Source organism: Aspergillus eucalypticola (genome assembly GCF_003184535.1).
Source record: "Aspergillus eucalypticola CBS 122712 chromosome Unknown BO83scaffold_21, whole genome shotgun sequence".
NCBI classification, from domain to species: domain Eukaryota; kingdom Fungi; phylum Ascomycota; class Eurotiomycetes; order Eurotiales; family Aspergillaceae; genus Aspergillus; species Aspergillus eucalypticola.
The window spans coordinates 181,364-205,540 of NW_020290295.1; the positions used below are offsets into that span (position 1 = coordinate 181,364).

Here is a 24,177-nt window from a genome sequence, read left to right on the forward strand (position 1 = left end):
TCGATATTCCTTTGCTGAAGATCCTCGGGTGAGTGATTGAGAATTGCAGAGGAGAGTTGATGGAGTATGACATTTGAGAACTGACAATTGCAGTCGTTTATCTAGCAATCATGTGGCTACAGAGATAAGGAAAAGACAGCCGTTATCGGCGGGAAGGGGGGAAGTTTATCGTCGAGTCCGATCTGCTGGATGCCACTATACGGAACAGATATGTTGATGGGATGAATGTCCCATATTACGTCTCTCGGCAAACGAGCGCCTTTTGCATCGCTTATCCTCGCGTTCCTCGGACCCCGAAACGGAGGAGGGAGACCGCAAGGGGAATTCTATGACCAATGCACGGCGGCTATCAGGCTGTCAATCCATGGCAGATTAACAAATTGTCGAGATCTCGAAGCCGCAGTCCCAGACTTACCCGCCGCCCCACTTATCCCAATTAGGCATGTCCATCCAGACCGTGGAGATCCTTGGGTCTCTTGCGGCTTCACCTTCTCCATGAGCTTCCCTTTTTTGCCTTTGTGCTGGGTCCCTCACCGAAAGGGAGAAGTGCTCAATGGACTACATATATCTCGGTTTGCCCCCCGGGCAATGGACACTTGCTGTTCAAGCTCATCCCTCTTGATATGACCTGATTCCCCAAGGACTTTGTCCCAATCTATCTTTCATCATTTCCCCAGTCGCATCATCTCTCCCATCAAGCACACACGCGCGCCTTCTGAACATGTCAATTGCATCTCAGGGGCCCAGCTTGGCCACTTCGGCCAGCCCTCACCCTTTTGATCCCGTCCGGCCTCAGGAAATTCGCTTGGCTGTGCGGATCCTGGAAGCTGCCTTCCCAGGTGTCAAGCTGCGCTACAATCGTATTGATATCCACGAGCCCATCAAGAAGGATGTCGTCCCATACATCGAGGCTGAGAGGTTAAGGAAACCCCTTCCTCCGAAGCCCGCGCGTCTTCTCTACTCTTACTTCTATCGCCTTGATACCGGCGCATGGTGCAAGGCGTTGATGAACGCGGACACCGCATCCGTCGTATACGTCAAGGAATTACCAGAGGGAGTCCAGGTGTGTACAATTTGATTTGACTATGAAGTCCTTGCGCTAACAGTTGGCCTCAGCCTCCAGTGGATATCGATGAATTGGCCGTTATCGAAGAAGTTTGCATGAAGCACCCCGCCGTGCAGGCGGAAATTGCAAAGCTTCAGCTACCCCCCGGCATGACTGTCTGCAATGACCCGTGGATGTACGGCACCGAGAGTCTGACCGAGTCAAGGCGGATGTTCCAGTGCTTCATGTACATGGTGGAAGTGGACCACCCCGAAAACAACCACTATTCCTTGCCTTGCAAGTTCTCCCCGGTGTTCGATGCCTTTACACATGAGTTGATCCGCATTGATTATCTGCCGGGAGGCTCGGATGCACAGGGCGTTGAGACTCAGCCCTGGAAGCCCGTCAAGGCAGTCCAATACGCCCATGACCTGCAGGATGAGCCCATTCGCACAGACCTCAAGCCCTACATTGTGCAGCAACCCGAAGGACCCTCTTTCTCGGTGGATGGCAACTTTGTCTACTGGCAGAAGTGGCGCTTCAGGGTTGGCTTCAACAACCGGGAGGGCATGGTTCTTTACAACGTCACCTATGATAACCGCAGCGTCTTCTACCGCCTTGCGGTATCAGAAATGACCGTTCCTTACGGAGGTAGGCAGAACCGGAGATCTTTTATGTAAAAGATATGCTAATATGGATGATAGACCCTCGCGCTCCCTACCACCGCAAGCAAGCTTTCGACGTTGGCGATGTCGGTTTTGGTCTCAACGCCAACCAGCTAACGCTGGGTTGCGACTGCCTGGGTCATATCAAGTACTTCGACGGCTACCGGGCTGACTGCAAGGGAAACCCGGTCCTGCTGAAGAACATCATTTGCATGCACGAGCAGGACAATGGCCTGCAACACAAGCACACCAACTACAGATCCGGCGCTGCTACCGTGGTCCGCAACCGCCAGCTTGTCCTGCAGATGATCTGCACCGTCGCTAACTACGAGTACATCTTTGCCTACATCTTCGACCAGGCCGCCAACATTGAACTGGAAGTGCGCGCAACCGGAATTCTGTCGACGGTGCCTTTTGATAACACCAATGGCGAGACTGTCAAGTGGGGTACCAACGTTGGTCCGGGCGTGATGGCTCCTTATCACCAGCACATGTTCTCTTTCCGCATTGACCCGGCCCTGGATGGCCACAAGAACACTGTTTACTATGAGGAGAGTGTACCTCTTCCCGAAGACGAGAAGAACCCTTGGCTAGTAGGCTACACCACTGAGCAGACTGTGATGGATAAGGCAGGCTCAGCCGACCTTGACATCAACCGCAACCGGGTCTTCAAGATTCGCAACGACAACGTCATCAACCCCATCACCTACAAGCCCATTTCCTACAAACTCCACCCGGCTCCTAGCCAAATGCTTCTCCAGAGCAAGAGAGCCATTGGCTACGGCCGTGCCGAATTCGCCACCAAGCCCATCTGGGTGACGAGATACCAAGACGATGAGTTGTATGCTGCGGGCGAGTTCACCAACCAGAGCCGACGCGCTGTTGGCGTGGAGACCTGGTCCAAGCGGAATGACCCTACTGAGAACGAAGACGTGGTTCTCTGGCACAGTAAGTCCTACCACTCCCTAACCCCCCTTTGTTGTACATGTACAGAGATCCAAGGATGATTCAGCTAACACGCTCATTCTAGCATTCGGCCTCACCCACAACCCCCGCGTCGAAGACTTCCCCGTCATGCCCATGGAACGCATCAGCGTGATGCTGCGTCCCGACGGCTTCTTCACGAAGAACCCGGCCGTGGATGTTCCTCAGTCATCGCAGAACTTCAACAAGTCTACCCTGCACCCGGAACCTGCTGCGGCAGTCCCCTCCTGCTGCAGTGGATCCAGCAAGGCCAAGCTGTATAAGCGCATGGACTAGAGGAACAGAACCACTTTTTGTTTAGAATTTCGCGATGCATCTGGGATAGGGGAGGTGTATGATTTACGATACATAGCACGTTGTTGGCGTTGGAGGGACCGTATGACGATTACTTTGTATATACTATAAAATGAATGGATTTGCAGTCAGTCACACATAGTACCAAGGGGAGCCTTTCTCCGCACCGACACTCCAGCCCCTAAACCTAGTACTTTTAGTTTGACATGATATGACTAGCAGCACGTCACCTCATACTATCCCCACTTTGGCGAATCCTCTGTGATGTGGGAGAGGACGACCCACCACCATAACAATGCACAATGCATCATAGTCCAGTACAGATGACATGGGGCACGCCTGTTACCCATCTTTGAACTTCATCTATTTGTGAAGCATAGACAGAGACACACCCCCCCTCAATTACAAGCGATACCACCATGATTGTACTATGTTCTAGACACCCTAATCCTGGTAGCAAACCCACCACTCACTGTACGGCGATAAGAAAACGAAACTACTAACAACAAGAGACAACAACACTAAGAATCCTACTAATTTGGCTGGCCCGCCGCCACAAACGCAATCATCCATGCCAGCCAACAGTATATCCCACAACCTAATGCGGTGGCCTTACTCGAGTGCATGCCCGGCGACGAAAATGAACTGTGTAAAGTCTCGTGGGATTCAAATCCCTGTCGGAAGGCTAGGCGCCCAGATGGATAGGCTTGGCAGCTCTTACTGGAGGGGAAAGTGCGCAGTGTAGTGAGTGAATAGTAGTACTAGTACTACTTGGTACGGAGTTCTCGTGGAGGTGTACTTCCTACACACGTATGATTGGTTTGATTGATCTTTCATTTTGACTAGTCTACGATGTGTTGAGGATCCTAGATCATACTCCATTCAAAGTCATGAAGGCGGGCACTAAGGACAAGCCGGAGGAACAATGCCCCTAGTCCAAGATTAGATGAACGATAAACTTCCACTTGTGGGACGTGGTCCATGGTTTGTAGTCCACTAGTAATCGCTTCAATTTCATGTTTAGATTGGTACTTTGTGGAACTGTTCGAGTTTGAGTAGGATAAGCTACATGCCGTGCTGGAGGGGGTCAGGGAGAGTTGGGATATATGTACCTATGTGAAGACGGCCTCGTATATGTGGTAGATATATAGGTTGGTGAACAGATGGATAGACCGGGGCAGGGAAGAGGGGAGGGATGGTGGGAGGAAAGAGAGGAGGAAAGAAAAAGAAAAGGAAAGAAATACGTAACCGCTACGCATGAAACGTTGAGAGCGATGCGTGGCACATGAGACAAGCGGACAACAGACTTTCTTTGCTCGTCTTGGGCGAGTGGTTAATTGTATCCTTTATGTTATATTATATTACTTTATTTTATTTTGTTTTGTTTTATTTTATTTTTTTTCCCTTTGGGACTCAGTAGTAACTAACCGAATCCAGTACCGTAATCGGGGTTAGCTGGAAAATGACTGATTCTAAGGTCCTCAAAGATAAAGCTCACTATGGATACTATGAATAGCTAGACATTTCGCTAGACCTTCCCAGTAGCCTCTCCACCCCTGTTGATTATCCATAGAAGTACGAAAATCCGGACAACCTCCTTGCCAGAATCCCGAGTAAAAGTATTTTTGATCCGGAGCCAATCAGCGAAAGAAGAAAGGGGCATGAGTTCTGATCCAGCTGCTATAGGTAAGTAAGTACTTAGTAGTACTCATTAGCCGGATTTAGAGTAGCGCTTATTCAGCCCTGGCAATTCACTAACTAGTTATGGGGAAACGGATAAAAACATGGATTGCATCTGTATCAGCGGAGGAAATCACCAATGACGAATTCCGATTATCTCCTACGCCTGTTACCCGGATTTGGCATTATAGGAGGACAGAACAGCCAAGCATTACTATAAAATACATGCCTTTCCATTTTTTTTTCTTCAGATATTCTCTTTGTTTCCAGGCCAGCGGACTTCTAGTGTAGTACTTAGTATGTGAAGCTTGTAGTAGCCAATGGAAGATATGAGCTGAGTTTTTATCTGAAATACTGGTACTGTCCAGCGTTGCAGTGCAGTGCTGCAGCCACAGAGTAATAATACTGTGACGAACTTGGCTTCAATACACTCGCAAGCCCCTTGGGTACTAGAAAATTGTTTGCTAGCATTCTCGTGATCCTGGACCTGCAGCACTTACATGCGATATCCGCATGTTGATATACCCGAAAGGGCGAGCACCATCCGTACATTCTTTAGGCGAAAACTCCGCCGGTCACCGAGTTAGCTGCACCTCTATCAGCAGACACTGCGAGTGTAAACATCGTAGTTAGTCTACATGGGCTCATAGGGCGTATAGAAATATTGGCCAATTGAAATATTTGCATTGTGTGTACATTTCATCACCGGAAGCTGCATGTAAATGAGTACAATCGAGATTACATATCAACTACACAGACTCAGTCATAGTTCGAGACCCTAGTTGGCTGACTCTCGGGGTGATACTGGTCCATCACGACCATGCCGACTCGCCTTTGCCATACAAGGCGGATGGTAGGTGGGTGATTCAGTATGTCAGTCACCCAATCACACGCCTTTAGGCTATATTACGAACCCCTACTAGGCACTGAGTACTAGTACCGCAAAATCTGCGAGTTGTCCACTAATGGTTGCCCTCTATAATAGGCCGTTCGTCCGATCAACCCGCCGGAAAGCTGAACAATGCATCTAGTCCATCGTCGACGTGATTTCTCCTCCTCCTCCTTCCCCACTTTGTGATCAAGTACCACTGAAGTGCAGCCTTTCCTCGTGCCAAGATTTGGTGAGATTTGCGGCTATCTGCTACTATCTGCTACTATCTAGTGTACATATAGGACTGGGACCCAGGTGTGTTATGCGGCTTGGTTTTTGCCCCTCGCCTTCTATCTATTTATCAAAACCTAGTACTATCAATTGCCATTACTTAGCTGGTTAGACTTCCCGAGTTCAAACATAGGGGATGCCGCGTCTTCTATCAAAAGCAAACACTGTGCAGCGCTCAAGTCGCCCAGGGATGGCCAGTTCTCCAAGCCAAGAGCAGAAAAATAGGACTGTCCCACAGCTTAGTTGTGTCTTGTGTCGAGACCGCAAGCTTAAGTGTGATAAGCTTGACCCATGCTCTAATTGCACTTCCTCTGGTGTTGCGTGTATGCCCATATATCGCCCAAGACTCCCTCGAGGTCGATACGGACGCCCTGCCCGGTCCAGAACGTCATCTCCTCCAGCTAATGAACGCTACGGAGATTTCAGTAATCCCAAAGCGACGTTGACATCCGAGTATGGGGGCTTGAGTGCACCCGTGGATGGGCTGAAGAGACTTATTCCGGAGGGTGAAACAAATAAAATGGGGCCTGTTGAGGAGGGAAGTGCTCTGCAGGAACTTGTAAGCAACTCAATCCCAGCTTCAATATGGCTTTGTTTCTCTTTAGAATACTATTTTATTTCAAAGATACTAAGAGCAGCATTAACATCCAGGTTTCACAAGTGAGCAAGAAGATACAATGCGCCACAGACTCAACGAAGAATGATCTTGGAACCATCGTTGGAGACCTGTCGCATCATATCCGGAAGCTCGAAAGCCTCTTGCAAGATCCAGGAGCCGACAAAGTCAAATTTAACGAGGCGAACAAGACTGCAGACGCTCAAGAAAACCTTCGAATCGGGAACACTGGTGGAAATACGATGGTAAAGCGCTCATATGGCAGGGCGATAAGAATGAGACAAGGGATCGTCGGCTAACAGGATTGTGAGGTAATGCAGTTAGTCCAAACGACTCTAGGCTTAGAGACTCAACAATTTCCTGCCATCCAAACCTCAAGTCTTGCTAGAAGATGCCCGGAGATATCTGGCAACGATATCTGGACCGAATTTACAAGCAATGGGGTAAGGGCACTCATTACACGTACCCATCATCCCACTTTAGAAGCATAATACACTAAAACTCACTAGATGCATGACTCGTCGGTAGCAACTGATTTGGAGCCGTCTTCCGGTCGCGCAAGCGATAGAGGATTGAAAACGGATTCATTGCGGCGCAATTCCGTAGACCACGGGCCCAACGCTCTCGGCATGCTGAGCATCGGTAATTCGCTGTCCCCTAGCTTCAGGTCACTGCCTCGTGACAAGCTTGGAGCAAGCAAGTTATGCCAGGTATACCTCCAAAACGTGGATCCAATTATCAAGATCCTACACCGGCCTAGCCTCAGCAAATGGATGCTAGATGGGGCATCTGAATATCTGGAATCATCCGAGGATGATATTCCGGTGAGAGCGCTGGAATCTGCTATTTGCTATGTTGCAGCCAACACTATGACAGAAGCACAGTGTCAGGCCACATTCCAACGAAACAAATCGAGCATTATGGCCGTGCATCGCAAATTGTGTGAAGGCGCCTTTGAGAAGGCTGGGTTGCTGACATCGAGAGATATGACCGTCCTCCAAGCCTTCATTCTGTATCTTGTAAGTGTTTAATGATACCGTTAGCAACTGCCACTAATTTACCGAAGATTGGTAGAAGATCCGAAGACAAGGACACCGCTGCTTGGGCACTCGTTGCCCTAGCTGTCAGGCTCGCGAGAGCCATGAGGCTGGATCAAGGGCCAAATAACACCCTGGGGCTCAGGAATCTTTCTTCCAACAGCAGATGCGGTTGCGGTTGTGGCTCACTGTTTGCCTTGTCGACATTCAGGCGTCCTTTGCGCTATGCTCCGAGCCACTTATAACACACAGTGGCGCAGCATGTGCAATTCCAAATGTAGCACATGTCAATGACTCCGATTTCGACGTGAATACTGAATACTCAGTTGTTTCACAGGAGCAGCTCACGGACACAACATTTGCTCTTGTGACATATCATGTACAAGTAGCCGGTCGAGCACTCAACTTTGGCTCACCCGATTGCAGCACTGCCGCAGAAAGACATAAACTGTCTCGAGAAGTCCAACAGCAAGTGTTCACATTGCTACACTACTGTGATCCCGAGTCCTCTCCGTATGCCTGGTTTACCTGGCATAGTACCCAATCAATTGTATCGGCGATCCGTCTGTCAGAGCTGTTACCGTTTCGATTTAGCCAAGCGGGTCGCTATGCTTCGCTGGAATCACCGCGATTAGAAGGCGATACAAGTCTCTTGCGCTGGTCTTTGCAAAATCTAGAAAAGGCACACCTGCTCTGCACCGATCCTCGCGGGAGCGGCTTTCGCTGGTACATCACCATTCCATGCCTCGCGTTGTCCACAGCAATTGGGGAGTGTAACACCTGCAGTGATGTGGAAACTGTTCGGAGGGCGTGGCCAATTATTGAGGCTTCATATAGACAGCACGAAGAGCTTCTAAGTTCGCATAGCTGCCAACTAGCCCAAGCACACCTGATGCAGATGATGAATAAGGCTCGGGAGAAGCTGTCGTCGTTACCCCAGAAAAATAGTAATGAATTCGGTGCAGGCCAGGTAGTGGAGGTTTCTGCTACTGACACGTTGGTGCACATGGTTGCTGAGGAACACGCCCCAATTGATCCCCAATTAGGTGGTGGCATGCCAATTAGCGAATCCATTATGCCCACGGCGTCTTTCACCGTATCCCAGCCGCAACTTGGACATCAGAGCTGGAACATGGCCACAATGCCCATAGACGATGTACATGTGCGGGACGAAATGCTGCTGACAACGGACGCATATCATTCTGTGCAGTCGGAATATTTCTGAACAATCGCGAACGACGACAGGTGAAACTTTAATGGTGCTCTGCCGATGAAAGCCCTTGAAGTCAGAGAAATAGATATTCTTTAATAAGTAGGAAGGATATATGTGTGCGTTAACCCGATTTTCTACCAACATCCAGATCGATGAGATATTTGCTATTCGTTCAGAAAGTGCACTAGATTCAGAGGACAGACGAACTAAGTCATAATCGTCTCGCATTTGATAGGAGCTATTTTCTATGGCCACTGGTAAATACTAATACAATGCTCGTAGTACAACCCGTCCAATCATCCTTCCATCTGCCCCAGTGACAACTTCCGACTGCCGAATTCAATCCAGGCGGAAAATACAATCACCACCTCGTAATGGCTACCGTCTCTCACTCAGCACCCCCCCCCGTGTGCCAAGTTCTTGCCTCACTTATCCAGATGCATATCCAGACATGGCACGTAGCCGGGGCCCAAGTTTCCAGAAAAGTATTGGCCCACCCCATCCAAACACTATGACGATGAAGGCCAGCACACTGGTGCCCCAACCATAACCCAGTCTGTTATACATATAAGGAGCAAAGAGTGGGAATCCAAAACCACACAAACTCCGAAGCACAGCGCAGGCAGCCATAGCGCTGGCCGCGTAGGTTTGGTAGCTGTCAACAATATAGGTTTGCATGCCCTGTAGGCAGGAGATGGTACCCATGGTATAGATCAGCGCCCCGATGTTCGGCATAATCCAGTGAGTATTTCCAATACTCCAGCCGTACCAGAAGAGCCCAATAGTGCTAATAATTGAACCCACAGCCAATGATGGCATTCGGAATTCGGGCTTGCCAACATTGTTGTTCCGGGCTTTTAAAATTCTGTATATGCGATCCACCAGCTTGAGGTTAAAAAAGAGGCCGATGAAAGAGCCAATCGCGATGGAAAGATAATTGAGACCTCCAATTCCAGAGCTCTCGTGGTAGACGTCGGACCAAATATCAGGGAAGGTCGCAAACATCAAATAGGCGACGCCGAAGAGGTAGGCCATATAAAACGCCATACAGAGGACAATAGGCTGTGTCGTGAACATCCGCACCGGCCGCTCAAGCGCATGAAGAAGCTTGTAAGCCAGCGTTTCGACTACCTCCGCAGTATGAAGGTTTTCATTCCCTGTCTCTCTAGCAAGAAGGTCACGGCGCTTCCGTAATAGCGTGCCCGGATGACATTCTTTCAACCAGAAAAACCCAACTACCTGCACTGCGACAGCAGCAGCGGAGGTAGACCAGAATACCCAGCGCCAGGTTGAATACTCGGCAATAAACCCACCAGCGATCGGACCGATTACTGGTCCTAGGAGTGGCCCAAGAGTATAAACACCCATGGCCTTACCCCGTTCTTCTGCGGACCACATGTCGCTGACAGTTGAGATCAGCTTTTCTGCGAGGTGGTTATATCATTTCATCTTTACATGTACTCACCTGATGGCTCCTCCTCCAATAGCTAGCGGTGCACTGCCACCAATACCTGCAAGGAAACGGAAAGCAAAAAGTTGCCCCTTGGTCTTTGCGAACCCACACCCCAGATTCCAGGCCAGATACCACACATTGCTGACTTGAAGTAAACGTACTCGACCGTATAGTTCAGACGCCGGACCGAAAAAAACAGGACCGATAGAATACGCGAGAATAAAGATACTCAATGAGAGATATATTTCGATTTCCGAATGCATCCCCAGCGACTGGGCGAGATCATCTAGGGCGGGGGCAATCATCGATGACGACACGGGCGAAATAAAGACAAACAGTGAAACCGACCAGGTGTTCTTCCACTTCAGGCCCCTCGGCCAATTCTTGGGAAATTCTGGATCATCTTCTCCATTCCAGGTGACGAGGTTTGGATCTTTGTCGGTTTCAGCCTCCTTGGGAGGCTCGGGGGTGGTGATCGGTTTGGGGCCCGCTTCAAGGTCATGCTTGGATGCCATTGCATGTTTTTCGCTCATTTTTTCTCGTATATGATCTTTGTGGTGGTGTAATTTGTGACTCTGATTAGGCTCTGAGGGAGGAAATCTCGGCTCATCTGGAGCAACCTGTGTTTCGTTATATACTATCATATTATACTGCTAGTCCTAGTGAACAGCCCTACTCAATGCAACGAGTGCATATAGCAACCAATCACAAATCCGGATCTTGCTTCGGTCCCGAATTGCTGACCAAGGACCGATGTGTTATCCAATAGGAGACAGCCCTGGATCGGGCCCGGGAGCTGGTAAGCCATCACTCCGATGCCGGGCATATCATGATACTCTCTGGATATTCCACGAGCAAGCAAGCCCCGAGTCGGGTCCTTAGGCAGATGAAAGCTTGCTAAATTGTTGTACATGATACTGATGCTTGCATTTATATACTCTTTTCATTTTGTTTTATTCTATTTTATTTTATTTTCTTATTCTTATTACCTACTTCAGCCATGTAAGTAAGGACCCAAGACATTGATGTCCCTTGTCACAATTGAGAACGAAGTCAAATATTAGAATAGGTAATAAAATAAGTACTATCGCTACTAGGTGTGAAACAATATCTTACTTAGAAGAAAGGCACGTGATAGAGAAATAATGTTAGACCAGGCATCAAAAATGTAGAATCATCTAACTGCTACTGTTAGAATGGCACGGTTATACCCTCTCCAGTCTACTGATCATGTGTCATGCAAGTTAAATAATAACTACAATTTACTATAAACTACTCCAGATTATGACATCTCTAAATTGACAGAAACAATGTGTCGATGTAGTTGCCCATTAAGGGGGAAATTACGTGGAATAGTACAATGAGCAGTTGAGTCACCTTGGTAGTGGAATGACACTGAATGGCTGTGCTAGTACAAGTGGGGTTGAATAAGTCGAAATTAGGATAAAATAAAGAATGCGGATTTAGGGGAAGAATGATCAAAAAAAAAGTGAATGTTTCTGGTTTCTGGTATATGTTAAGTGTTACGAAGGAAGGAAAAGCCGGAGTGAGGAAATTTCGCTCTCTCAATTCTCTCGAACTGAATTCGTATCAAGAAGTTTCACCTCAGGACCTGATTGCCATCAGTTGAGGCGCTTGCACGATTTGAATGGTGCTATAACGAGTCACCAGCAAAGCTACTAGAATACCGGTGGCCGCATCTCATGACCCGGATTCTGCTGGCGCAACAAAATCCGCAAAGTCCAGAGCCGTTCCACATCCAGGTTCCGATCCAATGTGGGCAGAAATCTTCGATACGGGCTTAGTGCCTAGTGCGATTCAAAGCTGAAGTGATGATTTTAAGAAGAGTGTAGGCGAAAACCAGCTGATAAAACCCTCCCTTCTAAGCATCAAATCTTCCTCTCGCAGTAACTCATTCCTACGACTTGTAGGTCTTCCTTCCGCCTCGACGGTCCTCGACTCCAGTAATCACAATCGATACATCGCGGTCATGGCTCTATCTAGCTATCTGGAAAGCTTGAATTATGCTCTCGTTTTGAGAGCACTCGCTTGTGCTTGGGTGGTGTGGTACTTTTGTGGCGTCTTCTATAACATTTTCCTCCATCCTCTGGCCAATATTCCAGGACCGTTGCTGTGCAAATTCAGCAAAGTACCGTGGGTATGTTTATCTGGTCTTTCTCCTGTTTCCCCTTGTTCGCTACTAATTTGCAGGCAGGACTACTGGCAATGGACAGGTTGCCTTCCTCAGCAGACGGCTAAGGTGCACTCCAAGTACGGAGAGATTGTGCGAATCGGCCCCAACGAACTCAGTTTCACCAATAACGCGGCGTGGAATGACATCTTTGCCAAAGTTCCTGGGAGGGCACAATGGCCGCGCCACCCCAAGCGTGTGCCTCAGGGCAAGAACGGCCCTCAGAGTATCATGAACACCGCGGGAACATACCATGCTCGTTTTCGACGATTGTTGAACCACGCATTTTCTGAAAGGGTATGCAAGAGCAGCAACACCTCATTACCAAGTATATTGATATCTTCATCAACAAGGTAGACGACTTTGCGCGTACGGGCCAGTCAATCGATGTGACCAAATGGTTCGTGATGGTGGGCTTCGACGTCATCAGTGACCTGGGATGGAGCGAGCCGTTCAACTGCGTTGAGAATGGCGAGGTTCACGAATGGGTTGAGACTTCCTCCATCGAACCCCATTTCTGCCCTTCTCCTTGGCCACACTGACAAGATGAGAACAGATGAAAACTTTTGCCGAGACTGCCTTCGACACCCAGCTCAAATTCCTCTTCCGCGAGCGCGGTCTGATGTTCCTGGCCCCGTACTTCATCCCCATGAAGCTTCAGCTCGCTCGTCTCAATAATTTCAAGTACGCCCGCGCTCGTGTCGAGGAACGTATCAAGACCGGCAGCACCCGCGGGGACTTTTGGGATAAGATCGCCATCAGAAGTGCAGACGGCAATGCAAGCGGCGAGGGCTTGACTAAAGAAGAGATGGTGGTTGCCGCTGTGACCCTGGTGGGCACCGGATCCCATACCATCTCGACGCTACTCACTGGTCTGGTTTACTTCCTCGGTACCAATCCTCATGCCATGAAGACGCTCGTCGATGAGATTCGTTCATCCTTCAAATCGCCTGAGGAAATCGATCTGGTCTCTGTACACAAATTGGAATACCTGACTGCGTGTCTCAATGAGACTATGCGGCTGTACCCACCGGTCATCAACATGCTTTGGCGAACGCCACCCCGTGGCGGTGGTTATGCCTCGGGAGTTTTCATTCCGGAGGGTGTGAGTTTGGCTTCCGTTTGGGTTTCTCGTCATTGGCCTTGCTAACCATATTGCCACTTGTAGACGGGTTGCAATATGTCTTTCTTTGGAATTGCCCAAAACCCTGATTACTTTACGCGCCCGCTGGATTTCTGCCCCGAACGGTTCCTATCCGACCCACCTGCCGAATTTCTTGATGACAATCATGAGGCATACCACCCATTCAGTTTGGGTGCGTATAACGTGAGTTCAGTGGTCACCAAAGCAAGGAGTAATCCTTGGCCAGAATTATTATGGACTGACTTGTCTCTGTGGGTAGTGCCTGGGCCAAAACCTCGCCAATGCCGAGTCCCGATTGATCACGGCAAAGCTTTTGTGGCGCTATGACTTGGAGCTTGATGGCAAGGTTGACAAGGACTGGCTGGATCAGAAGTCGTACGGTGTATTCATTAAGAAAGATCTTCCTGTGAAATTCCGCCCGGGTCCCAATGCCCGGAACGTTCCCGACAGTAAAGCTGTCAAGATCAATGGCCGCGCAAACGGTGGCGCTAAGTAAATTGCGCATATTGCAAGATTGCAGCAATACCGAAGGTATCGAGGTATGCGTAAGTTGCGCGTGAGGAGGAGATGACGCTACGCACGAGCGTGTCGAAGTCATTTGGTGGCGCTAATGTATCTAGATATCTTGTCTTTCTCAGATACAAAAAATAGTTAGATTCAGGGGGTTTTGGCTGGGCGTGCCTGTCCGTTTCTGCCCCAAATCTCAGCTGAGAAAACGCTCTTATTCACTAGTAGTATTTGCATACAGAGCAAACTGATCGGAAGATTCCCGGATCCTAAACTAGTACTCTAGCCCCTTGCCCTTGCCATTTCCTCTCTGGAGCGATGCGCTCTATGCGTGTCTTCTGCCCAACCTATTAGTAAGTGGACCAGAGGGTTCCGCTGTGATGGGGCCCTGGACGGGTTTTAGTGGACTTGATGTCAAAACCCGAATTGGACGACCCTGTCGTTTGTGGCCCACCTAGGACAGGTTCGGTGTTAGGGACAGGTGCCTGGCCGGAGCCTTGGGGCATAGTCCTTAATATTTTGTGCTCTCTGCTCAGGGCCACGATTTGCAGAAACGCCTTGCTTCATAGTATTCGAATAATCAAGTCTCTTCCGCACTAAAGTGAAGACCACTTCTATTACAAGTGTGACTCCTCAAATAAATGAATTGAGAAGCCCGGTTTCAATGGGTGGCAACATGGAAGGAACTACCATGATTTCTAGCGAGTGGACCGACCCCGGGTCGGCTGCCTTTGATTTTCGCAGTATGGCCTCCCCTAACTCCTCAACATTTGATGTCGCTGCCTTTTCCCTGGTCAACAGGCACATCGCTAACTAGCTACTCACTACCACAGGCGATACCGTTACGCGGCCAACAAGACAGATGTTGGCTGCCATAGCAGACACGACATTGCAAGACGATGACTTCAGAGAGGATCCAACAACCTTGGAGTTGGAGGCGAGGGTTGCAGAGATGATGGGCAAGGAGGCAGCGCTGTTCGTGATCAGTGGTACGATGGGCAACCAGCTGGGTGTACGAGCGCAACTAAAGGGCCCACCACACAGCGTGCTCTGCGACGCTCGTAGTCATCTCGTAACGCATGAAGCAGGTGGGGTAGCCAGTCTGAGCGGCGCAATGGTGGATTGTGTGAGCCCGGCCAACGGACTCTATTTGACGCAGGCAGATGTCGAGGCGCACTTCAACCGCGGGACTTTGATTACCGACTGCCCTACACGGCTGATCGTCCTAGAGATCCCCCTAGGTGGCGTGATTATGCCACTGGCTGATTGTCGCCGCATCAGCGAGTGGGCGCGCGCCCAAGGCATCACACTGCATCTGGACGGGGCACGTTTGTGGGAGGCTGTGGCTGCTGGGGCAGGGTCGTTGTGTGACTACTGCTCCTGCTTCGATAGTATCAATCTTTGCTTTTCCAAAGGGCTGGGCGCCCCAATTGGTTCAGTTTTGGTCGGGTCAAAGGCCTTGACCAAGCAAGCTCGCTGGATCCGCAAGAGTATCGGTGGGGGCATGCGGCAATCCGGGGTCGTGTGCGCTGCGGCCCGTGTCGCCGTCGAGGACACCTTTCTGGGCGGACAATTACAGCGTTCTCATGCTCTTGCTCGGGACATTGCTTCCTTCTGGGAGACCCACGGCGGCAACCTGGTCTATCCGGTGGAAACGAACATGGTGTGGTTGGACTTCAAGCCTCTGGCCTGGGGCCCCGAGAGGTTGATTAAGCGCGGTGTGGAGCTCGGATTGAGGTTTATGGGTGCCCGTCTGGTCGTGCACTACCAGATTAGCGACGAAGCGATAATCCGACTTAAGGGCCTGATGCGTGAGATACTATGTAGTTAAGCACTATTAAACACTTTGAGCCTTTGAGAATGGAGATGATGCACGGGTTAAAGATTGGGCTGACATTGACTTAAGAGGTAGTTGTTTGTGGAGTAACTACCAAGCACGTGTTATCTGGCCACCCACAAAGTTTCTACTATAATGAGTTTAGCGCCCCAAATCAATTTCAGCACTTGGTCTTCTGCCACCGCCCCCCCCCCCGGGGCTTCCCTCCATTAATCATAAAAGGAAAAGACACAAAAAAAATAGAAAAATAATCACTAAATTTTGGACTCTTTTCTATTCTCTCACTTGTTTTAATATTCATCTTATAGTGGTTGCTTATAGCTATTCACATGGCAGAGCTTGCCCCCAAAGATTCGAGGGCCAATCGGGTCAAGTCGAACTAGATTAGTCGGACTCAATATCAAGTTATATAGAGAATACTGACTTTGTCTATGCTTACCGGGATCAATCTAGTCATTTGTAAAGGGGTAGTGTCATTTGACATCTGCGAACAGTGCGGAGAGGTCGAGCGACCTATGTATACCCTTGATCAGCGTCACTTCCATCTAACTATCCATTGACTATGTGAGATTTTCCATGACTAAGTTTTCATAGCTACGCGAGTTCCATTAGTTAAAGAAACAGCAATGGAGGCTGACTGCAAGTAATTGTCTTTTCCTGTTTTTCCATTGCTCGAAGCGGAGGTATGCCTACTAATCCGACCGGTATGACACAGAAATAGCAGCACGTTGTGCTAAAAAACAATGTCACAGTTCCATTCTGCCTAGTACCAATACTAATAGATGCTACATGTCTTTGGGGCCTCAGACCACAATGGCTTCTTGACGTTCCATTCCACCCGTAAGAATCGGCCGTCTCTCCTGCTCTTCGCGCGTCTCCCGGAATACGTCGAACTTCTCATCATGCCATTGCTTAGCCGATATATTCCGGCCCGTGCTATCAGTGAATATGGTATCATTTGCCGCTCGCAAAAAGTATGCAATGCTGTAGCGGTCCTCGTGCTGCAGACGCTGTGTGGGAATAACCCTATGCACAGCCGACCGAAAGCGGTTGCCTGATAGGAAGCGAAGCGTATCGCCCACGTTGATCACCGCATGGCCTTCCCGCGGAGCCACGAATCGCCATCCCGCAGGGGCTTTGGATAGCACCTGCAGTCCCCACTGCTCACACAGGAGGAATGTCAGGGTTCCAATGTCCGTATGCTTATTGTGGCCCACCCCAATGTCGAGTGTCTCCTGCTTGGGATAGCGGAACATTGACAGTGTGGTGAGGGACTCGGCCTCTTCACGATGGAATTCCTTGAACGAGGCACGCTCGCCGCCCAATCCGAGCTGGCGGTCGAGCTCCTGCAAGACAACCATAGAGACCTCATGGGTCATGTTACCGAATCGATGGAAAAGATCCTTGTGTTTGCGAATCCCCGGGGCCAGGGCGCTACTATCGCTATGCAGCTCGTCACGCGACGCCTTCAGCGATTCATAGTAATCAGGTAACGACATCATGGCTCCGGTGGAGGTAGCGACCGGCTCATATCTGTATTTACCCCAAGGTGGGTTCAGTCAGACATGGACACTTGTGAAAGAAGAGGGTTTGCATGACAGCTTACCCATGCGTATCGCTCCGTCGGTCGTCCTTCATCTTTTCAGTCAAGTCTTGATGAAAATAATCCTCCATAAAGCGCAGGACTGACTTGTGGTCTTGCAAGAAGGCAGGCGCACTGCTCAAGTCCAGGTAAAAGAAACCCTGTCCCTCGCATGCAGCGAGCAGTCTCCTGCCTTCGTCTGGATCGCCCGACTTCAACTTTCCCCAGTTAATCACCGACAGCGGTGCTTCAGGTAAAACAGAGGCCATAGTACTGGAACCAGAGGGGCCGGAGCTGTTTGGAATGATATCGAATTTTACAAGTTCCAAATTGATAGAGCAACTTGGACAATTATATCCTGGGAACCCGATAGACCAAAAATTGGAATTGTAGTGTATGGCTTGGTTGGCAGGCCAGCGCTTCTGATGGTCTTCATAAATTAAAGACAAACGGATTTTGGTCAATGAAAAAGACGCAATCAAGGCGAGGACTCGTTCTAGCTAGTGGGAGAACTGCCTTATGTCGGACATTGTTTCGACTGTTCCTTTTCCCTGCTCGAGCACCGATCTACGCCTCGGCCTGCCACCTTCTTTCTCGTCTGTGATGTTGCAGTTTCGAATGAATCAAGAAAGCTCTGATGTTCATCCCTACTCCAAACCCAGTTAGTCTGTATCTTTTCCTTAACCCTCCCGCCTGCTACTCTGGTGGTTTCTGCCCCTCGGGTTTTGTTTTGTATAACAGCCCAGAACTAACACCGGATTTTACCGCAGGGGCGCGATCCGCGATAGTGTCGACCAGGAACGCATGGATTTTGTGAGAGAATAGTCATATCAGGGGTAATATGTCTCTACCATCACTGTCCAAAAGCCGGGCGCAATAAGGTCCATCTGCGATCCGTTATATATACACTGGCAGAGTCCAAGGAAGTGGCTCACTCACTCGGCCACTAGTCAGAGGTTCAATCATAAGAATCAAACCCAGCCCTTCTTGAAAAATGGGTCAATCTTCTGAGCCTGATGGCCGAGACTCTACCCACTATATTCCTACTCCAAAACTGGTGTACTTCGGGAACGAGTTCCCTAACGATGACGTGAATGAGTTATTCCGCCGCCTGCAACAGCACAGCAAGGACCGTCGATTCCGACTTCTCAGTGCGTACCTGGAGGACTCGATCTTGGTACTGCAGGATGAGATAGCCAAACTCCCACACTCTGTGAATAGCCGGGTGCCGCATTTTGACAACATCGTGACTTTGTCTGAGAATGGTTATTTACGAGAGTTGGGCCTCGGTGCGGCCATGGAAAGTGCCTTTTTACTGATATTGCAGCTTAGTTTATTTATTGGGTAAGTAGCATTCCGGTTCTCTTGGGTTACATCTGCTAACACGTAGCGCAGACATCATGAGGCTATTGACAGCGACTTCGATCTTCCGAAAGATGTCACCATCGTGGCTGGCCTTAGCGTGGGCCTTTTTTCCGCAGCCGCTATAGCCCTTTCAAATTCGCTTGCGGAGGTCATAAAGAACGGAGCAGAATGTCTCAGGGTATCCTTTCGGCTGGGCGTTTACGTGGGCGACTTTTCCAGCAAGCTGGAGGCCCCACAGCCGGAGGGTGCACTTGCAAGCTGGGCTTATGTTGTTACCGGCATGGAAAGGGACTCGGTCCAGAGCGAGTTGACGCGGGTTAATCAAGACTTGGGAACTCCTGAGATGTCCAAGGTCTTCATTAGCGCGGCTGATAATTCTTCTGTGAGCGTCAGTGGGCCGCCATCACGTATCAAAGCGGCTTTCTTGCATTCCAGTGACCTGCGATACTCAAAGTCCCTTGCTCTACCCGTGTACGATGGTCTTTGCCACGCCAACCATATATACAGCCAGGATGATGTTAATGAAGTTTTGAACACTCCGATGTCCCTTATTCCGACCACACGGCCGCTACGACTCTCTGTAATATCATCACGGACAGGGAAGCCCTTTACAGCCACCACGGCAAGCGGTCTGCTTTCAGAAATCGCCACCGAGTTGATCACGGGCACTATCTATCTTGACAACATAATCAAGGGCATTCAACACCACATTGGGGCCTTCTCCGGAGCGGGGATATGTCGCATCGACTCATTCCGCACCTCCATCATCTTCAAAAGTATTCTTGAGGCCATCGCCGAAGACCACCCTAGGGTTACTATCAGAAAAAATGACCTGGTAGATTGGGTTCACAAGGATTTTGGTCCTCAACTTCGTAATAACCCTGCAAATTCCAAATTGGCCATTGTCGGCATGTCATGCCGGATGCCTGGTGGGGCGAACGACCCTGAAGAGTTCTGGCAGCTGCTTGAACAAGGCCGTGACGCCTGTACAACAATCCCTCCAGATCGGTTTGACCTCGAAACGCATTATGACCCGACTGGCAAGACCGAAAATGCAGCTCAGACCCCATATGGTAATTTCATCGACCGGCCTGGCTATTTCGACGCTGCATTCTTTTCAATGTCTCCTAAAGAGGTATGTGTCGTGGATCACTGACACAGGGACTGAGGGCTAACCCGTTCCGTAGGCTGAACAGACAGACCCAATGCAGCGGCTCGCTATAGTGACTGCTTTCGAGGCCATGGAGATGGCTGGTCTCGTGATTGGACGTACACAATCTACTAGGCGCGACCGGATTGGCAGCTACTACGGCCAGGCCAGCGATGATTGGCGTGAGCTGAATGCGTCGCAGAACATCGGCACCTACGCCGTGCCTGGGGGAGTGCGAGGTTTCACTGTTGGCCGCATTAATTATTTCTTCAAGCTCTCGGGCCCCTGTCTTTGTATCGATACTGCATGCTCAAGCTCGATGGCTGCGGTGCATGCGGCTTGTATGGCACTCTGGGCGGGAGATATTGATGTCGCATTAGCTGGTGGCGTCAATATTATAACAGATCCAGATAACTACGCGGGTCTGGGAAACGCCCACTTTCTCTCCCCAACGGGCCAATGCAAGGTCTGGGATAAAGGAGCAGATGGTTACTGCCGTGCCGAGGGAGTTGGCTCTGTTGTTATTAAACGGCTGGAGGATGCTGAGGCTGATAACGATAACATTCTAGCAGTCATACTTTCAGCCGCAACAAATCATTCTGCAGATGCTATTTCAATCACGCACCCCCACGCTGGCCATCAGAAAGAGAACTGCCGCAATGTTCTGCGCAAAGCAGGTATTAGTCCACTGGAAGTGGGCTTTGTTGAGATGCATGGCACTGGTACTCAGGCTGGTGATGCTATAGAGTCAGAGTCAGTTCTGGATGTATTTGCACCTTTGAAGCCTCGGCGCCGTGCAGATCAACGGCTATATCTCGGTGCTGTAAAGAGTAATATCGGTCATAGTGAGGCAGCCGCTGGTATCTCCTCGCTCGTCAAAGTACTGTTGATGTTTCAGAAGAATGCCATTCCCCCACATATTGGCATTAGGAGCGAGGTAAATCCGCAGCTCCCGAAGGATTTGGACCGGCGCAATGCTGGGCTGGTATTCCAAACAACGCCATGGACTAAACCCGCAGCCAAAAAGCGCATCGCCCTGGTCAACTCCTTCGGTGCCCATGGCGGAAACACTACATTATTACTTGAAGATGCCCCGGAACGTCAGAGGCCGCGCGTCAGTCCTATGAGTGCAGATGGACGTTCTGCCTACGCAATTACAGTCTCTGCCAAGAGCAAGAAGTCGCTGCAGGGGAATCTCAGTAACCTTCTTGCCTACCTCGAGCAGAATCCCGATATTGATCTGGCAGACTTGTCATACACGACCTGTGTCCGGCGTACGCATCACAATCTACGTGTTGCTACTGTAGTGTCCAGTATTCCTGGGTTGCAGAAGTTTCTGCGCTCGTCGATCGACAATAATGTTGCAACCACAGTGCAATCAGTCCCAGCTAACTCACCCTCTGTGGTTTTTGCCTTCACCGGCCAGGGAGCCTCCGACCCTGTGGCCTGTCAGGAGCTATTCGACGCGTTCCCCGCGTTCCGTACCCATGTCTTGCAGCTAGACCAGCTTGTCCAACGCCTGGGCTTCTCGTCGGTCGTGCCTGCTCTCACAGACAGCACGGGTGAGGGGTTGTTGTCTCCAGTGGTGAGCCAGCTCAGCATCTTGGTCTTGGAAATTGCCCTCGGGCGTTTCTGGCGTACTCTTGGGATACGGCCCAGTGCAGTAATCGGTCATAGCCTTGGGGAGTACGCTGCGCTTGAAGTCGCTGGGGTACTGTCAGCTGCGGACGTTCTCTACCTCATCGGTCGCCGCGCGCAAATTACCGAACAGCATTGCAAGCCGTATAGTCATTCCATGCTGTCAGTACTGGCTTCACCGGAGGAAATTGAGCGACTGCTTCGACGAGTGCCCGATACCTCTAATATAGAGTACGAAGTATCTTGCCAGAACACCCACAAGGACACAGTTCTTGGTGGGGCGCAGGCCGACATCGAGTCTATTCGCAAGGTACTCGAATCGAACAGCTATAAGTGTGTTCTTCTGGCAATCCCATTCGCTTACCACACCTCTCAGATGGATGTGGTGGTAGAGGAACTGGAAAAAATCGCCGAAAACATACCATTCAAAGCTCCAAATGTTCCTGTCCTATCCACCATGCTTGGTACTGTGGTTTTCGACGGCAAGACCATTAACTCGTCATATCTGCGCCGCCAAACCCGGGGCACGGTCAAGTTTGCTGCTGCGGTTGAAGCTGCACAAGATATGGGCCTGGTTGATAGTAAGACGGTCTGGGTTGACTTAGGCCCGCACCCTATCTGCATCGGCTTTATCCGCAAGATACTTCCAGAGTCGAGACTCGCAGCTTCGTGTCGTCGCAATGAAGAAAATCTCTATACACTTACCAAGAGTCTTGTGACACTGCACCTGGCAGGCATCACGCCAATTTGGAATGAATATTTTCGACCTAACGAGCAGGCGTACGCATTGCTCAATCTGCCCAGATATAGCTGGAACGAGACTAATTATTGGATACCATACCTGGGAACTTGGACACTTGATAAAGCACTTCTAAAGTACGGCACGGTCACCCCCGGGTCCAAAACACCTGCAACACTCGCCGCAACAGGGCTGCGAACCTCAACAATCCACCAAACGACGCTCGAGAATATCGAGTTCACGAAGGCCACACTGCACGTATTGAGTGATATGCAGGCTCCCGAGTTCCGCGCCACCTTGCATGGACATACCATGAACAACTGCGGTGTAGCCACCTCGTCTATTTGGACGGACATGGCGTGGGCGGTGGGTGATTATCTGTATCGCAAGGTAGTGCCCCATGCAAAGGAGGTGTACATGAATGTCTGTGATCTGGAGGTTCTACATGCCCAGGTCAGCAGCACGGTTAAGGGGTGCTCTCAGCCACTTGCACTCGAGGCAAACCTGGACCTGGAATCGCAATACATGTCACTAAAATGGTACAATGTCAGTGCTGTGACAGGAGAGCGAGATGCTGAATGGTTCGCCTCGGCTGCAGTCCGCTTTGAGAATCCAGATGCATGGACCGCTGAGTGGAACCGCACGGCGCATCTAGTTCTGGGGCGAATTGAGACTTTGCAGCGCCTGGCCGCCGACGGCGTGGCCAACCATATCTCTAAGCGCCTAGCATACACTCTTTTCAAGAACGTTGTCGATTATTCCGACTGGTATCGCGGCATAGATAATCTGATCATGCATGAATATGAGGCTGTTGCTAATATCACGCTCAATCCAGATCGTCATGGCGTCTGGCACACGCCACCTCACTGGATTGATAGTGTCTGTCACCTGGCAGGGCTTATTATGAATGGCAGCGATGCCTCCAACACACAAGACTTCTTCTATGTCACGCCAGGCAGTGATAGCTTCCGCCTCCTGAAGCCACTCGAAGCCGGGGCAAAGTATGTCAGCTACGTCCGGATGTTCCCTCTACCAGTGGAGGCCGGGAACATGCACGCAGGTGATGTCTACATTCTACGGGACAATGTTATCGTCGGTGTGTTGTGCCAGATCCGTTTCCGGCGTGTGCCACGACTCTTGTTAAGTCGGTTCTTTTCACCCCCCAATGATTCTGACAATGCCGTCGCCCATCACACGCCCGCGCCTCAAGGGACCCAAGCCCCGAGTGTTTCGGCAACCACCAAATCGTCGCAGCCGCGGTATAACGGACTGGCTACAAAGCCCAGCCACGTACAGACCGGTCATATAGCGGCGGTTGCATCTGTGAGTCAGGATCGGTGCACTACTAGTAGTAGCGGTCGTGGAAGCGATGGTGATGGCTGTGTTTCTATGGGCAGTGAGGCTTCGACCGCCTGTACTACCACCACACCTCCTGAATCGGAAAGCACCGACTCGACATTGGTTGAACAGTGCATCAAAATCATATCGCGAGAGACAAAACTGAATATGAGTGATCTGACGGCTGACGCCACCTTTGCCCAGCTCGGAGTTGATTCCTTGATGTCTCTGGTGCTGTCAGAAAAATTCCGCAATGAGCTCGGTATTGATGTCAAGAGTTCTTTGTTCATCGAGTGTCCGACAATCGGTGAGGTGAAAGAATGGATTGATCAGAATTGCTGAAGATGAAGCGGCTCCCAATGTGACTGGGCTGCTTCGACGTCATTTGGTGTATGCTGGTTTTCTTCTTCTTTCCTTTTCTATATTTCTGCTTTCTCTTGTGTCTTTTACGTCTACAGAATTTGCAAGAATCCGGTTACTACTTCATTCAACCAAGACATTCATAGTATCAAATAGGAATCTAATCATTCCCCATTT

General features: G+C 50.0%; 7 protein-coding genes across 7 annotated transcripts; 5 read left to right on the forward strand and 2 right to left on the reverse strand.

Annotated features, from left to right (window-relative positions):
• The first annotated feature begins 529 nt into the window (after positions 1 to 529).
• BO83DRAFT_419039 (amine oxidase) lies at positions 530 to 3,116 on the forward strand. Its single transcript, XM_025534856.1, has 4 exons — positions 530 to 1,063; positions 1,117 to 1,696; positions 1,750 to 2,658; positions 2,741 to 3,116. The coding sequence occupies exons 1-4, from the start codon at positions 722 to 724 to the stop codon at positions 2,968 to 2,970; spliced, it is 2,061 nt and encodes a 686-aa protein (XP_025385653.1). The 5' UTR covers positions 530 to 721; the 3' UTR covers positions 2,971 to 3,116.
• A 2,850-nt stretch (positions 3,117 to 5,966) lies between these two features.
• On the forward strand, positions 5,967 to 8,708 carry BO83DRAFT_400876 (Zn(II)2Cys6 transcription factor; the record flags this gene model as incomplete). Its single annotated transcript, XM_025533427.1, has 8 exons — positions 5,967 to 6,389; positions 6,482 to 6,613; positions 6,645 to 6,691; positions 6,749 to 6,752; positions 6,794 to 6,889; positions 6,956 to 7,469; positions 7,490 to 7,569; positions 7,629 to 8,708. The coding sequence occupies 8 exons, from the start codon at positions 5,967 to 5,969 to the stop codon at positions 8,706 to 8,708; spliced, it is 2,376 nt and encodes a 791-aa protein (XP_025385654.1).
• Positions 8,709 to 8,933: 225 nt separating this feature from the next.
• BO83DRAFT_380377 (MFS transporter) lies at positions 8,934 to 10,727 on the reverse strand. Its single transcript, XM_025531739.1, has 2 exons — positions 10,162 to 10,727; positions 8,934 to 10,098 (listed from the first exon to the last, which is right to left on the reverse strand). Exons 1-2 carry the CDS (start codon positions 10,680 to 10,682, stop codon positions 9,126 to 9,128), a joined length of 1,494 nt encoding a protein of 497 aa, XP_025385655.1. The 5' UTR covers positions 10,683 to 10,727; the 3' UTR covers positions 8,934 to 9,125.
• A 1,412-nt stretch (positions 10,728 to 12,139) lies between these two features.
• BO83DRAFT_400878 (cytochrome P450) lies at positions 12,140 to 13,980 on the forward strand (the record flags this gene model as incomplete). The annotated part of the gene is made up of 6 exons (XM_025533428.1): positions 12,140 to 12,307; positions 12,365 to 12,637; positions 12,670 to 12,828; positions 12,897 to 13,445; positions 13,509 to 13,667; positions 13,744 to 13,980. 6 exons carry the CDS (start codon positions 12,140 to 12,142, stop codon positions 13,978 to 13,980), a joined length of 1,545 nt encoding a protein of 514 aa, XP_025385656.1.
• Positions 13,981 to 14,655: 675 nt separating this feature from the next.
• On the forward strand, positions 14,656 to 15,822 carry BO83DRAFT_400879 (threonine aldolase family protein; the record flags this gene model as incomplete). The annotated part of the gene is made up of 2 exons (XM_025533429.1): positions 14,656 to 14,734; positions 14,825 to 15,822. The coding sequence occupies 2 exons, from the start codon at positions 14,656 to 14,658 to the stop codon at positions 15,820 to 15,822; spliced, it is 1,077 nt and encodes a 358-aa protein (XP_025385657.1).
• Positions 15,823 to 16,631: 809 nt separating this feature from the next.
• On the reverse strand, positions 16,632 to 17,688 carry BO83DRAFT_318400 (Clavaminate synthase-like protein; the record flags this gene model as incomplete). Its single annotated transcript, XM_025527740.1, has 2 exons — positions 16,632 to 17,361; positions 17,435 to 17,688. Coding segments are annotated over 2 exons (984 nt in total), but the record flags the coding sequence as incomplete, so codon positions are not given.
• Positions 17,689 to 18,404: 716 nt separating this feature from the next.
• Positions 18,405 to 23,982, forward strand: BO83DRAFT_318254 (ketoacyl-synt-domain-containing protein; the record flags this gene model as incomplete). Its single annotated transcript, XM_025527735.1, has 3 exons — positions 18,405 to 18,754; positions 18,806 to 19,910; positions 19,963 to 23,982. The coding sequence occupies 3 exons, from the start codon at positions 18,405 to 18,407 to the stop codon at positions 23,980 to 23,982; spliced, it is 5,475 nt and encodes a 1,824-aa protein (XP_025385659.1).
• Between the last annotated feature and the right edge of the window lie 195 nt (positions 23,983 to 24,177).